Source organism: Lathamus discolor, chromosome 3, assembly GCF_037157495.1.
Source record: "Lathamus discolor isolate bLatDis1 chromosome 3, bLatDis1.hap1, whole genome shotgun sequence".
NCBI lineage: Eukaryota > Metazoa > Chordata > Aves > Psittaciformes > Psittacidae > Lathamus > Lathamus discolor.
Window position 1 is genome coordinate 149295534 of NC_088886.1, and position 16091 is coordinate 149311624.

The 16091-nt window shown below is 41.6% G+C and overlaps 1 protein-coding gene and 1 long non-coding RNA gene across 5 annotated transcripts in view; one reads left to right on the top strand and one right to left on the bottom strand.

Moving 5' to 3' along the window:
- The window catches only part of ADAM12 (ADAM metallopeptidase domain 12), a 196764-nt gene that overhangs the window by 77957 nt on the left and 102716 nt on the right, over positions 1–16091 (bottom strand). For all 3 annotated transcript variants that reach the window (XM_065672471.1, XM_065672470.1, XM_065672472.1), the window contains 2 exons: positions 7229–7307; positions 3032–3108 (listed from right to left, as the gene is read on the bottom strand). In XM_065672471.1, the coding sequence (XP_065528543.1) occupies positions 3032–3108; positions 7229–7307 (156 nt within the window). The remainder of the gene's footprint in view (positions 1–3031; positions 3109–7228; positions 7308–16091) is intronic.
- LOC136010778 (uncharacterized) lies at positions 733–11950 on the top strand. Of its 2 annotated transcripts, none has more exons than XR_010610999.1 (4): positions 733–779; positions 6231–6383; positions 9434–9571; positions 11644–11950. It is a non-coding gene; the product is annotated as an uncharacterized LOC136010778 (long non-coding RNA). The 2 variants fall into 2 exon arrangements; XR_010610998.1 differs by having other exon boundaries at positions 9434–9556.

Here is a 16091-nt window from a genome sequence, read left to right on the forward strand (position 1 = left end):
AAAGTAACAAATCCTAGTCTATTTTCTCTGCTTGGATAAAAGCTGTTCCTTACCTTTGATCGTAAGTTTTGCCCTTCTCTATGCCTTTTTCTAGGTTTAATGCTCCCTTTTTGGAGATGGGGAAGTGAAAACCAGAACTGAATTCAAGATGTGAGTGCATTATGGATTTATAAAGTGGCAATGAAGTTTTTTTGTTTTATCCTCTATTTCTGTCTCAGTAATTCCTATGATCCTTTTTGCTTCTTTGACTACTGCCGAGCACTCAGGCTTCAGAGCTTACCAAAGGTGGAACCTATTCTTTATGACTAGGTTCATGTCTTTTAATGAACTCTCCTAATCTGGGGAAAAAGACACAGTCCCTACCTATCCACACCTGGAACAATGCCCGAGGTGCTTGTCTGTAGGAGTGGGAGGATATTAGTGCTCTGAGATTTCAGTGAGCTAACAGCTTGCACTTCCTTTCCTTAGATGTTTTTCAGGCACTTAAACTTCAGCTCCATGCAACAGCTGTGTGAGGTAGGTAAGGATCATTAAATGAATTTCACAGATGGAGAAACTGAGACAGAGAGATTTGTCCAATTCACTCAGAAACTGTCACAAAGCCAGGAACAGACCCTGAGAATGAGACCAGTCTTTCCTTCCACCGGCGGCTGCAAGTGAAATGACTGCTCCAGGGATTGCACCATGTGGCTCCATGACCACACGATGGCTTATGTCTCTATGTCCCGACAGTCTTTATCATGCTGTGGGAAAACAAGAGTCTCCACTCCAACAAGTTGGTGGGCAAGTACATCTATCCTATCCTATCCTATCCTATCCTATCCTATCCTATCCTATCCTATCCTATCCTATCCTATCCATCCTATCCAACTGTTCTTTCAAGCTGTAATACTGGCGAAGTTGCCAGAAAAGTAAGCCATGAAGTAGTTTTGAACTGTCCTATTTCTCCTCATATTATTTCAGACTGGGTCACATCTAGTAAATCAGAGAATCATAGAATGGCTTGGTTTGGAAGGGACCTTTAAAGGCCATCTATTCCAATCCTCCTGCAAAGAGCAGGGACATCTTCCAGATCATTGATCAACTTCCTGCAACACTGATCAAGATCAACTAGATCTTTCCACCCAAATTCTGAAGGGATGCATTGCCACAATAATGTTTTGGTGGCAGAGGTATACAGTGACCTGTGGGCCTGATTCTGGGAGGTGCTTAGTGCTCTCAGAACTTCAGAGCAGCTCCTTGGGATTTCACACCACCTGACCTTTGATTCCTAACCAGTTTTAATGAGAAAGATTGGATGGTTCAAGCTGCTGACAGTGCATTATGATGGCTTTCAAATAGACTTCACTGGCTTGGGCCAAACACAGGCAGTGACTGGAAGTTATTACTATTGGTCATCAGGCTGCGAAGTGAGTTTTGTGGAGTAACTCAACAGGCACCCTTATCATTAACTGTTCTCACTCATGAACACTCTCTTCACACACCTCAGCAGAGAATGCAGCAGCTAAGGGCACAGATACTGAGATATGTCCTCAGTCGCTCTCCTGCTCAAGCAAAACATGCATTGGCAGGGAAACTTACGAAACTTTGTTCTGAAAAAGATGCTGCCACACTTTTCCTGTGGGGAAGGAGCTTAACACTCTCAGCTTGCACTTTGGGGATTTATCTGCAATGGTGCCAGATGAGACAAAAATGTCACTGCCAGCATATGTTGCCTTGCCATACCTGACTATCTGAAATTGGGAAACAACTCCGTGAGCTCAACAATGGCAATAACAGCACATTAGAGAAGGAAGAAAATGCTTTTAATGCGGAGAAGAGTGATTTCTCTTGAGAGTTTGTAATTTCTTAGGTAGCTCTGGAACAAGACATCAGCGCAGACCCTGTCCTACATGGCGCAAATATTCCCTATGGAGCTTGCAGCAATGCGATACCTGTAATTAAAATACTGGGAGCACCATATTATGTTTTTACAGCCTGAAAGCATGACTAGTGAACGCAGGCTGCCGTGGTCTGTGCAAGGGGGGGTTAATTAGAGTAAACCTGTGGAAGATGCCATAAAGCCCTTCTTCAAGTAGGAATGAGCCCCAGGAATCCATGTGCTATAGCAAATGGGTCCCTTGAACAGGGATAAGGGTCTTGGTAACAAACTCTTTGCTCTCTCTGCTGCTGTCAATCCCACAGTTCTGTTATTAAAGCCTTCATAATACCACTATTGCACAAAATGCAAAATCAAGGGAAAAAGATTCCAGCTACTCATGCTGCTTGTAGATAAATTAAACCCAGAAAAGGTTGAGACAGCTGGAAATCTGACAGGAAAACTGGGTTTTCCAGGGAGAGCACTAGAGCCAATTTACAGTTAATTACTGTGATTTGGAACAGCTCTGTGAGTAAATACCAGTCTCTGATTGTCCAAGTAAGGAAGATAATTGTTTCCTGAACTGTGTCCATTGTGCATTTAAACTGTTGTCAGCCTGCTCCTTTCTCAAGCTCAGAAGAGGTTTGGGTTTCAGCAATATGAATCTGTTACTCTTGTGTTAACAAGTAGCTAAAACCCTAATGCTGAGCATCATATCTGCCATGAATGCAATTTACGGAGCTCCACAGCCGTATTTTTAAAGCAATCTCTCCTATTGCTGAGGCTGCTGGACCATGCATGAGTTCACAGCTGCAAAGGAGTCCTGCCATCACTGGTGACACAGCTTTGAGGACAAGGGGGACTGGAGGGGTACTGGACACTGCCAGCTCCAAAATGTGCCAAGCATCACACTGCTATAAAGGGGTATAGAGAAGGATGGGCAGCAAGAGAGAAGGGACATCATGGAAAACACCCTAACTGCTATCCAGTATCAGAGCAACTAGAGGGAAAATGTTTTCACAGAGATTGCACCATCATTTAAAAAACTGATGTTTGAAAAATGGGCATTTGGAAAGTGGGTATTGATATATTCGTTAGAAGGCAAACCAAAACCTCAACTGGTACAAGGATGATGTCTTAAGGAGCTCAAGTATTAGCGAAGCATTGGCTTACCTGAGTCCAGAGCAGGTGCTGAGACTGACTGAGGAGTCGGGGTACCCTCGTACATGGCCGTGGTAGTAGCAGTGACCCTGATTGTGAAAAAGAGAAAGCATTTCAGTAGTCAGGAACAGCCTTTGCTCTCTAGTTTCCATACCGGTTTTATCCCCCTTACTTGAAAGGGAGCATCATTTTCAGGCTACAGCATTCTGAAACACTCACAGCATCTTTCCTCTCATAGAATCATAGAATCATAGAATAGTTAGGGTTGGAAAGGACCTCAAGATCATCCAGTTCCAACCCCCCTGCCATGGGCAGGGACACCTCACACTAAACCATCCCACACAAGGCTTCATCCAACCTGGCCTTGAGCACTGCCAGGGATGGAGCACTCACAACCTCCCTGGGCAACCCATTCCAGTGCCTCACCACCCTAACAGGAAAGAATTTCCTCCTTAGATCCAATCTAAACTTCCCCTGTTTCAGTTTGAACCCGTTACCCCTTGTCCTGTCACTACAGTCCCTGATGAAGAGTCCCTCCCCAGCATCCCTATAGGCCCCCTTCAGGTACTGGAAGGATGCTCTGAGGTCTCCACGCAGCCTTCTCTTCTCCAGGCTGAACAGCCCCAACTTCCTCAGCCTGTCTTCATACGGGAGGTGCTCCAGCCCCTGATCATCCTCGTGTCCTCCTCTGGACTTGTTCCAGCTGTCCCACTACATCATCACATTCACGAATAAGTTACTCTGCTAAAGATTCCAGACTCTTCCTAAATGGAAACCTTAGGTGGTTTTTAAACCCCAAAACGTCAGGGGAGTTTTTTGTTTTGTAATGTTTGTTCTTGGGTTATGTTTTTAAGAGGGTCGATAGCGTTTAAATTGCCCATCTGACCACCGTTTTCTGTGTTATTTTGTTTAAAGCTATAATATGGAATATTTTATGAAATTAATCAAATTAACAAATTGGCTGACATATTACTATTTTTTATAGAGACACATATTTTTATTTAAGGGCATTTGCATCTATGTATGCCTATAGGAGGCAGCTATGCATAAAGACAAACACAAAAAGGCCAATCCCAACCCTATAGGTTGAAAAAAATCACAGAGCAAATGAAGGGGGACAGAAACAAGTTGGAAAAGAAACCTTTTATTGAATTACCTAACCGAGTGGCCGCATGTTATTAAGGACAACCAAGTATAAGAGGATCTTCTATTTTGAGAGGCAACAATCCAATTTCATTTTGTGGCTAGGTTATTGTATTTCCTTAATAATCCACTGCTTGCAAAAGGCACCCACAACAGAGATACTTTCTCAGCACACACACATATCTGTCTGGAATCAAGGTTAATTTTATTGTTGACTAAAGGTGATATTACGTTCCCAATTACGTGGCTGGTTGGAAAGCTATGACTGTCAACGTCCAGCATTTCTTTTCTCATGACTCCTTTGAATGCCACCTGGAAACTGAAAACACTGTCGTAAAAGGTTCCTATCTTATTAGCGCGAAGGAAAGTTATCACTCATGCTTCAACCTGACAGTCATCTCACCGTGCCTTTTTATTACTGGGTTCGTTCACATCCATCCAGCTGCATTAATTAACCTTTTCAGTTTTGGGGCATGGCTTTCACTTACAAAAGCCTCACACACAGCAGACTTCTAAAGACCACCTTGATATTGTTAAAGAAAGCAATAGCCATGGCAATGCTGGGCAAGATGCAATAACTCAGATATGAATTTTCTGCAAATAAGGTTATAACCATGAAAAATAATTGCTTAGGCTTAGAGCATTTGTATTTCCAACACGAGCAACTGAACATGGAACAGTAATGTCAGACTTTCTAAACCTCAATAGCTTTTCTCAGTGAAAGAAACAATGGAAACAGGGTCATAGGGTTTTAGTCTTAGGTATTTTTATCATCAGGACTCATAAAGACTGAGTAATTCATTAGAAAGGATAAAGTGACAATAGAAGGGTGGAAGTCATACACTGAATTTTGGGGGAAGATTGCTTCAGTCACAATTGCCAGGGTCGTGAAAGTTTTCAATGTATATTACAATGAATACTATTTCTCTTTAATTTAATGTTATCAGTTACATGCATCCAGTTGATAGGAGAAAAAACAATGCCCCCCACCTCAGCACTGACCCTTATATAGTGATTGTGAAACAGGCTAAAACCAAATATAAAGCAGGTTTATTCTCGTTACTTCAAGTTAAGTACAAGGCAGAGCTGTTAAGAAGGCAGTCTTTGGGGTTTAGCATCACCACTGTTGAGCACAGTAGTGAGTGGAACGGGGAGGGCAAGCTGACATCTCGCCCCACGCAGCCTGCTGCTGCAGTCTAGCTGTCTTTATCAAAGTGAATTATGGCAAAGGGCCTGATTTCTTTCCCTCTCCACATACAACTTGTTATTTTATTAACTTTGAGCTCCCTGTTGTGGCCCATTTCACAGTTTCTCTCAGACCCACCTGCTATATGATGCCGAAGTTCAATACCGAAAATGTAAACTTATCAGACCATGGCCTGCAATTGGACTAGTAGAAAATTGATTTCTAGCTCAGTAACTCCACTGAACTGCAGGGTTTCTTCCCCCCTCCCTCCACTATCAAAGCTCTTTTATTCCTGTAAAGCAGTAATAAAATGGATGACCCCCTAAAAACAATTAATTACCACGGCTGATTTGTCAGACTTAAAGGAGAACTCTACCCTTACTTGAGATCATTTAATAAACACCAGCTTTTGACAACTGCAGATTTTTCAAGAGCTATAAACCAGAAAAAGAATGTAGACACTGATTCATGTGCTAGAAACTCCCCTAAATGACAGCTCCACAAACCTGATTTGGTTCGACCTCCAAGCAGAATTTGACTAGCAACTTTTCAATAGGAAATTGGATTTGGTTACAATTACAGACTATATTGATGTCCTCAGTGAAGAAGAGATATAAAAATAAAATCACAGGGACTTATCTTTTTCAAACCATATTGCAGCATTTAATGAAAAATGAATTCAGTGATCTCTCTCAAAAAAAAATTATCTTTTAGGCAGCAAAATGCACTGTCAGTATTAATCATGACTTACTGCCATTATGAAAACAGATATTTTTTAGTAAGGGAAAGCCTAGCTACCATTAGCTGTACACATATTCATATTAATGTAGGTTAATCTGTCAAAGACTTGCGTGCTTCATTTCTTCCATTTATTTCCTTTAGGAGTCTATACAGCCTTCCAGTTTCTAAAATAAATGACTATTTACTACTAAACCGATTTGGAAGAAGATATGAGCATCCAGCGAGAAAGAAAATACTGAAAGCTTTCAAAATGATTGCTTTACTTGGAGCTATAATGAAGATGCTTTTTCAGAAGTAAGATGTTATGCATAGAAATAATGCTTTTCACTGACACCAGCAAAGCCTGTTATGGATGGGAACACAAAGCATGATGTCTCTTCTGACAGTGTCAGTAAATAAATAACGTAACGTAACCAATACTTTATAGGACTTAGGCAGAGAAAAGATAAACTTTGTAATTAAAATCACTTGCTGCATTGTTTCTAATTAAGGCGTTTGTACTGTCAGAGGAAAAAACATTACTGCTTTAAACTGTTTCTATTTATAAAAAGCAGTTTTTAACTACTGATTTTAACCAGGATCATGTTACCCATATTTATATATATATGCATACTCATAAATATACACATACCTACCTAACTACTTACGTATACGCATAAACATTTAAGTATCATGTATACCCATAACAGTTTCATGGTCTAGTTTAAAAAGTATACCCAACCAACCAGCCCCCTCTCCCAAACTCCCGAATGCAGAAAGATACCCAAGCCTTCAAAACCTCTGATCTGAGCTTGTGCACTATGGAAATGAGATATTTAGGGCTTTCTTCCTGACTGAACCACAACTTTCTTCCATAACTGGTCCACAATGGCTGCATTTATTCTAAAGTTTTAATGGGTATATTTCCAAGCAGCTGAATAAATCTTATGGCTTTTAAAAGTCACCTGGTTAAAACCCCACAGCTTGCCTTTAAAGTCTTCCTCTAGAAATTCATGTGTAGGATCACAGCAGGATCACTGAAGGCAACAATAAGAAAAGATCACACACAGAGCTGTTTCATCCCACAGCTCAGATCCTGTCAGAGAGAACCTTGGGGTTTAACGATGAAGCATCATCTACCTGTGAAACACCAACCTTACCGTGTAATTGCGTACGAGGACCACGTCAGTGCCGTCTTTCAAATAATGGGTTTCTGTGAAGCTGCTGGCTAGCAGGCCACTGGAAAAAAATAGAGCACATGTAATAATTAAGGCCACATCACCTTGACTTTGTCCTTTAGTTTAAGATAGTTCCGTTTAGATGGTTCCGTTTAAGATAGCGATCAAAGCCAAGCATTAAAGATACATTGACTTACCAGGGCTGTGAGCGAAATAGGGAAAGATATAACTCCAAATACTGATGTTGCAGTACATGAACACTTCCTTCATTAGCTGTGACAACAACTTTCCAGACTGCTTTCTCTCCGGTATGAGGACTGCATATTTCAGTATTGAATCTTCCACATCATTTTCAATATATTTTACATTAAATCTGACATTTGGAGCATTGTTAAATAATGATGGCTTGTGGAAAAGTAAAATATCCTCCCTGTGTTACCTAGTTTACTATATAATTTGTTGTATTCATCAGCATGTGACCCCCCCAAAGGCTAGTTTAGCTTTTGGTAAAGGGAACAAACTCAAGCTAAAACACTACAAGAGCATAGAGAGGTTAGAGAACTGGATTTATTCTGATCATCTGAAAAGGATGCTCATGAATGGAAATCTAACAACTGGAAATAATGCATCAGGAGACAGTAAAAGGCCATGTCTGTGATGAGACACTCTGTTCTCATGCTCTTAGTTCTTCCCCTCCTGCTTTTGGCAATGATACAATGCAATTGCCTAGAACTCTCCAGAGAGGGGCATGTGTGTTGACAACTATGAAAAAATCATTCCTGTAGAAAAACCATGGGATAGGGAAAGCATCATCTGCTTTATATATATATATATATATATATATATATATATATATATATATATTATATTATATATATATATATATTAACAAGGCCAGAAGGAAGAATACATATTCACATTTACTCCTAACATAGGTCTTAAGCCACACTCGACACAAACGTGCCTGAGTTTTGACAAACACTCTAGTGAAATGCAGAAGCACAATACAGAGGAAACCATAGATAAATGCCACCACCATATTCAGAAAACTGGCGAGTTTGGACTATTGAAAATCTTTGGCACAGCATTTCACCATGTTCTTTCTGTTCCACTTCAAAGAGGTGTTTCTCCCTTGGGACGTTCATTTGAACAAATCAGGCTCTTTATTTAAAGCTGCTTAATGCTGCACTCTTGCGTATATACTAGTGGGAAGTAGTACAGAGTTTTTGTACATTTCTTGCAATTTATATAAACATTAAAACTGGAACCTGAACAAACATTTAATTTTCATAACCAATTTATTTCCACCGCATTAATATCCAATGGCTCAGTCACAACCAGGATCTGGTTGTGCTAGGAACTGAACAAAGAGTTATTAGAGAGAAAACCCATCTTTAAAAGCCTCTATCTTAAGAGGGAATTAAAAAAAATAACAAATGAAACAAGACCACATCAAGAAGGAAACTGCAACATCAAAAGAGTGAGGAGATAGCAAAGCCCCAACATAAAGAATATTCTCACTTTACATTTTTCAGCTTGTGGGAAATAAAAGCATATTAATAGATACTGAATGTTCAAACACTGCAGTGTTTGGTGACTTGTACAGGAACTGCTCTGGATCTCAACCACCACACCTAGAGTGAGATGTGGTTGCCAAACGAGCACCTAGTGTTGATTTAGATACTCCATATATTTCACCAACCAGCTCCACAGGGACACCTTAAACCACACCGTGGTGACATGAGACACACTTGACACCAACACTTGTCTCACCTCTTGTGCCTACAACCTCTACAAAGGCCTGCTTGAAACAATGCGTGCTGTATCCATGTTTTCTACAGCCTCATTATCACAAAGACCAGCGGCTTTTTTCGTTATCATTATTATTTATATAGCAACACTGCTAAGTTCTGTGCTTAGCAGGCACTAATTGCCTTTGTAAAAGGCAAGATCCCACCGTTTTCAAAGCCAACAGAGTTCTGCTCTGCACTTTTTGGAAAGGGGATTTCACATAGGAGTGATTTTTTATGTGATGGGACAAAATACAGGCAAAGGATAGGGGAACAGATGTAGCATAAGGTCAAAGTGATTAAGCCATATACTTACCTTGTGCTCTGCTATTTCCAAAGGGTTTGACAGCAGTGATGATAAAGGTGACCTTTCTGCTTCTGTTCATTCTACCCTCAGGCACAGACTCAGAAAACATTTCCTAGATTCATGGATTTTGATACCAGGAGAGAGCGCTGTGATCAGCAACCTGACCTGCCACATTACCTAGGTGGTTTGACTTGAATTAATCCTCAAGGACAGGTAAACAAATTGCAGGTAAATATATTCCTGGTGTAGCTGTCATCAGTGTCCCTATCAGGATGAATTTTGCTATCTACCCTGATGAAAATTCCAGCTGAACGTAAGAATTCTCAGGATGAGTAGCAAAAGATTGGTAAGAGAACCAATGTGATGAAGTCCCACACCTAATAAAAGAAAAAGTATGCCCCAATGTAGAAGCTAGGGTAGGATTTCAAATCATGGAAATTTCAGGTACCACCTTTGTAAGAAAAAAGCTTTTCAGGAGTCTGCATTAACGCTCCTTCAGTTTAGTAACCGAGACATCTGTTTTCCTGCCACGTACGATGCTAGGGCTAGTTTGGGAGCAAGCCAGAGGAAAGGTTTTCTCCACACTATAAAGGCTGGGGACCTCTACAAGATGTGTTGCCAGGCCGCCCAACAATTTCTGGCAGAGAAAGAAGCCGTTAGCCCCACTTTCAGCATGTCTAGTATCTTAAAAGCTGGACAGCCATACAAGCACACAGCATTAGTGTCCAGGGACAGCAAGTCATGTAAAGGCATTACTTGAAAGGTTATGAAAGCTAAGTGTAACAAGCACCCAGATTCCACTCCACTTTCCAATTATGGCAATGTTTAACATACCAAACAAGGAATTCAACATATGTACCTATTAGGTAATTTAATAACAGCCCTCCCCACCCCACAAAGATATGCGATGTAATAGATTGATTTACATTTGTGGTTTTGACCCACAGTAAAAAAGATTAAATAGAGGAAAGTAAATTAATTTAGATGGCAAGCTACTTAACCTAATTGGATCAATGTAATTCTGGAAGAGCAGGGATCAAAATAACCTTAATATATCATAGTGCAATTCATCACCATGTCTGCAGTTTCAGATGTTGTCAGCTACAGTGCTCAGCAGTACCAGATGATTATCAGGTTTTTGCACTCCATGAACAGACGGAACCCGACGTTATCGAGAACTGTATCAACTGCTGGTTATGGTTAAAAGAAAATCAGCTGAGGCAACACCACAACTTTCTCATTTATTCCACAAAGATGCAGTTCTGGAGTTAAATTACTTATGTACGTAGTCGCTGTGTGTCAGCACTGAGGATTCTTTTACACTTCTTAGAGTCAAATTAACAAGTAGAAGCTTTGATGGCTCAGAAGGACAAGCTTTATCCCCCCTGATCTGTGGCAGACAGCATAGACTTCCTTGTCCTCTATGAATCAGTAGGAAGCTTATCTGTCAGATTTGTTGAGCCATTTTCAGGTGTCAAACAGCTTCCACTAACCTAAGCCTCAGGGAGTACGGTGAACGTTATTTAAACCTGTAATCCTCACCTTCCTAGCCCCCTGCAACGTGTCTCAGGCAGTTTGTTTGGGGAGGGGGAAAATGTCCTGTTCTGAACACGTCAAACTCTTTACTCAATCCATACAGTGACAGGAACGGCAATTTCACACACTGCCTCTCACTTGCAAATGAGAAAATCAGTCCCTGCTCTCCAGGCAGCACTATATTATTTCAAAAGGTTATAATGATATTTCATCACCTGGGGGGAGTCAGGAAGACAGAGTTAGCAATGGAAAACGATCTAGTGGATCATACAGATGACCTCCCTAGAAGCCAACTATGCTATAGATCAAATTAGGTCTGTCTTATCGAGCTTCAAACGTCAGAAGCAATGCTGATCCCACAGCTCTCAGAGGGAGATTAGTTTGCATCCGGCAGATGTTACTGTCATGATGCATTTCCTGATACCCAGACTTTTCTAGTTTGTCCTAGCTGGAATAGAATGCTTTTCTTTCTTGGTACATCTATCACTCAGCTACGTGCATTTTACTATCAAATTCTGCTTTAATGTGCCATGTATAGAATATCAGGCTATAAAAAACCCAACAAGAACTGTGTACTTTTCATGTTAGTGCTGCTCAGGAATAATCTAAGCATCACCACAGCAGGAGCAGACACCAGGGGTTTCCTTGATGACGCAGGAGAAACCAGTAGACAAAGGCTAAGGAGCAAACATCTAACAGCACACAGGCTTGTTTTTCTGTCTCTCTTTCAGTATGAAACTCCTTTGCTTACCTTCCTGTTCCAGGTCATAACCTGCTGCAACACATATACAAGGGTGAAGACACCAACATTGTTATTTATCAAAATGAATCTACAAGTTTCTCTAAGCTGCTCTGCGAATCTGAAGTGACACCCGGCAACTGAGACTCAACAGCACTGCTTTAAAACCAAACAATATGATGTCTGGATGATCTGGTACATGTTTCTTCAGCATCCTGGGTGGTGTGTGACTCACTGTTACCCATCTCAGAAGGACTATGCCTTGCTCTGGCATGACGTGGAGCATAAAACTTGACCTTTGCTTCAGCGGGAAGCAGGGCCAGCAAAATAGACCCAAGATTTTACAATAATAAATCTCTGCTTCCACTAGCACTGTCTGATTGTTAGTGTTATGAGTGAGCAAGCATGGACCTGGGCCTCTTTTCTTGAGCAAACACCCAAACCCAGTCACCAATACCAGGGATGTGGTGTGATCTGCCTACTGCCACCAAGCATTAACTAGGACTTTGAGACGGGGTAAAATGAAGTCAGTAATGGACACTAATCTAAAATCCCATGCTTGAAATAGAAACACCATCAATTTTCTAAAAGCAGCACTGTGTCTTCTTTTGAATCTCCTGGAGGTGTGTAAAGCAGCCTCAAATCTGAGCATGGGCTTTGTCAGCTATTTGATTCTGAGGTCTAACTTGCTGAGGAATGAATCGTGGGTACCCTCCACGTACACTGCAAGACTCACAGCACTGAGATGTATGATCTGATCTTTGTTTCTGGTTTTATCCCGTGGAATGGTTTGGAAATGCAGCCCCTAACCTTCATCTTGAATCTTGTTTCAAATATGGTCACCGTCCTGGGTTTAGGACAAGGGGCAATGGGTGTAAACTGGAGCATAGGAAGTTCCACGTTAACATCAGGAAGAACTTCTTTACTGTAAGAGTGACAGAGCACTGGAACAGGTTGCCCAGGGGGGTTGTGGAGTCTCCTACACTGGAGATATTCAAGGCCTCCTGGACAAGTTCCTGTGTGATGTACTGTAGGTTACCCTGCTCTTGCAGGGGGGTTGGACTAGATGATCTTTTGAGGTCCCTTCCAACCCTTGGGATTCTGTGATTCTGTGATTCAGGACACACATGTCACACATGGACACCTCTTTTCTGGAGTAAAGCATCCCAGCAGTGCACTCTTTGATTAGGAGGTTTCACAGGGATGCTTTTTATGGCAGACAGAAGGTGTTGGGAACCTGTTGAGCTTTTGAGAGGAACATAAACTTTTCATGCTCTTAAGTTTATTTTTCTGCTTACCTTTGCTGTTGATTAACATCTCAGTCCAGATACACTCCCTTAAGAACTGGTGTTTTCAGGAAGAACATTAAGCATTCCTATGGCTTCTTAAATGATGACAGTCAGCTGTTGTACCTACTCAGTGGGAGCATTAGTCATAATAAGCCACCGGTAGTGCAAAGCTAACTGAAATCTGACCTTGGTGCTTCTCTTTCGCAGCAGCTCAGACAGATATCTGACCTTTACTGATGCTTGCTACCCTTTCTTGTCCTTCCACATTATAAAGTGCCCATTTTCTCCCCCATCCAAGTACTGCCTCACTCTATTATACAAATTCTTATTAAAACCCCTCTGGCTATGAATTTCAAACCTTACCTACAAATGAGGGAGGTGAAGAGAGTGAAACAGGATGGCATATAAGCAGAGATAAAAAGTGTCATCTAAACCTCTGCCTCCTCACACCATCATACTCCATTAATTCTTAAGCATCCCAAGTCAGGTCATTCTGACCTTTACACTGGAACTAGTTGCTATTTCTTCAATTGCTGTATTTCTCCACAGGTATATCCAAAGGAATAAACAAGCCTGTTAAGCCTGCTACTCTGCAGTGGTGATCTCAGTGCAAGTATCTCCTGATACCCACAAAGCTGATATTCACTGAGGTGTTTTTCAATTCTTCTTTCTCATTACAGTATAAGGAATGAGAGAAACATGGGTAATGAGTTTCCCATGCACAGGCACCTAACATCATCCTGCTCAGAAAACCACCACATATTTTTTATACCCAGGCCCCATTCTTTCCCCTTGTTTAATTATCTTAAGTGATGTGAAATGCTTTTGGACATTTTCCCATTGAATGTCTCCACTTCATAATATCCTATCTGCCACACTCCAGTGTGCTGCCATAGAGGGACTGAAATGTCATAATTAAAGAACCTGAGAGATGGAAACTCACAGAGCTTAATTAGCACAACGATTCTGAGCAAAAGAGGGGAGCAAAATAAAACTATAATAGCGAGGAAATCAACCAAGCATCCAAAGTTTCAATATTGACTTTGTGGTAGTAGCCTTTGGCCTGTTTCAGATTGTCTGTCGATAGACAATTTGAGTAGATCATAGAGTACATCTGAAATAGGTGTCTCTGTACTTCTACCCAGTCTGTTTGTTGCTGGAATTTATATAATCCTGTGTCTACTGAAGTCCATACTGAAATCCTACTCCTATCCCCTAGCATGAGTGGAACAATATCTGTCACAAAGACAGTAACCTTTCGTGAACACACGCTACAGTGTCAAAGCTAAAGCAATGCTTCGAGCTACCGCTGGACAGTGAGTTGCAACATACGTTCGCTATCAATAGCTCCTCTCTGGTGTCTGGGAGTAGGAAGACAAGAGGGGCAAGCACAGCTTTTGAAGCCTACAAGCATTCTGCCTTCAGAACTAGTCAGTACATCTGGTTGCAGCATATCGAAAACTAAAGAAACAGCTTAAGCAAACAAATCTGAACTAAGGGAGAAAAAAACCTCCCTGACTGGCAGTCACTGAGTGATTGAGAGCTTTCTTGTTTCCTGGCTGCTTGGAAAACAAACCATAAACCTCACCTCTCCGAACTTCAATAGAAAAGGATTGAAATGAAATTAGGCCTGTCAGTGGCCTCCCATGCTGTTCCAGGCTCTCAGCGCACAACCTGCTTCCATCACTTATTGTAATGCTTATCACAAACATTTATTTGCCAAAGCTGTAGCATTTATTCTATCATTCTAATTCCAAAACATTAATGAAGAGGCGAGTGCTAACCAGTGTTGCAGTAACGGTATGTTCTCCCTTGGACAATGATAAACAACCCATCCAACAAAGCACATGGGTAAAACCAAATTCTCTCTCTAAAATGGCTTAAGCTTGGCCAAACCCCTCAGGGTAGTCACTGATAATGGGATAGCATTAGGTACCCTGCACCTCAGATGGTCATTAAAGGAAGAAGCGACCCACATGGGATGTGTGGTGGGAATGAAAGGAACACTAGCAAGGTTTGCTCTGTCTTCACAAGACAGCTTGGAAACATAGAACTTCTCCAGCAGAAAAGGGAATGGCACCACTTCTGTGAGCTTTGACTAAAACTGCTCATCTTGCACACACTGAAAACCTAAGTCAGAACTTCTGACAATGGCGCATAAGGACAGGCCAAGGGGAATGGCTTGAACCTGCCCGAGGGGAGACTGAGCTGAGCTCTTAGGCAGAAGCTCTTCCCTGTGAGGGTGCTGAGGCGCTGGCACAGGGTGCCCAGAGAAGCTGTGGCTGCCCCATCCCTGGCAGTGCTCAAGGCCAGGTTGGACACAGGGGCTTGAAGCAAGCTGCTCCAGTGGAAGGGGTCCCTGCCCGTGGCAGGGGTTGGAGCTGGATGAGTTTTAAGGTCCCTTCCATCCCAAACCAGTCTGGGATTCTATCATTCTGTGAACTGCAACCTACCCATCTTAACCTCAAAGAAGTTCTGCCTTTTTTTCCACCCGCCAACTCCAATATAGCAGAGCAGCATTTGACAGTTTTCACCATCTCTTTCACAGAACTGTCCTAGAAGAGCTGCTTGTGAGGAATATTTTATATTACCTCCTCGAGGTTCGCTGTGTAGGGGAATAATAGAAATCATGTTATCGGTTCAGCTGGGCAGTATGTCATGAAAAACAAACACCTTTAGTACAGGCTCCAGAATAACACCAGCCACAAATCACTGTCAGCTACAGAGAGATGGTAGTGCTTGTTGGCTAACTGACTTTTGATGGAAAAAATATGATTCCATACATTTAAGCAAACTATGCAGACAGACCACTTCAGAGATACTTTACTGCATGAGCTACATCAAGTAGTTTTAACTTAGAATAATGGAGGTGGCTGTGAAACCCTGAAGCAACATGCCAAAAGTTAGAGCATTATGTTGGGAGTAACTACTGAACTGCTACTACACCTCTGAAGTATGTATGGCAAAGATCAAAAGCAATGTGCACTGCTATGCTGCAGGCTAAACCCAGACAAATTTACACAACCCAGCGTTCTGAATTGGCTTTGGCTAGACTGAAAACTAACACAGCTCTGAAACAACTTGGCTTCCCTTCCATGGATCTGGTCCTCAGATGACAATACTGTGGTTTCACAGGAAATACACACTTCCTATTATTATGCTTCCACTAAAACTTGTTCAAGAT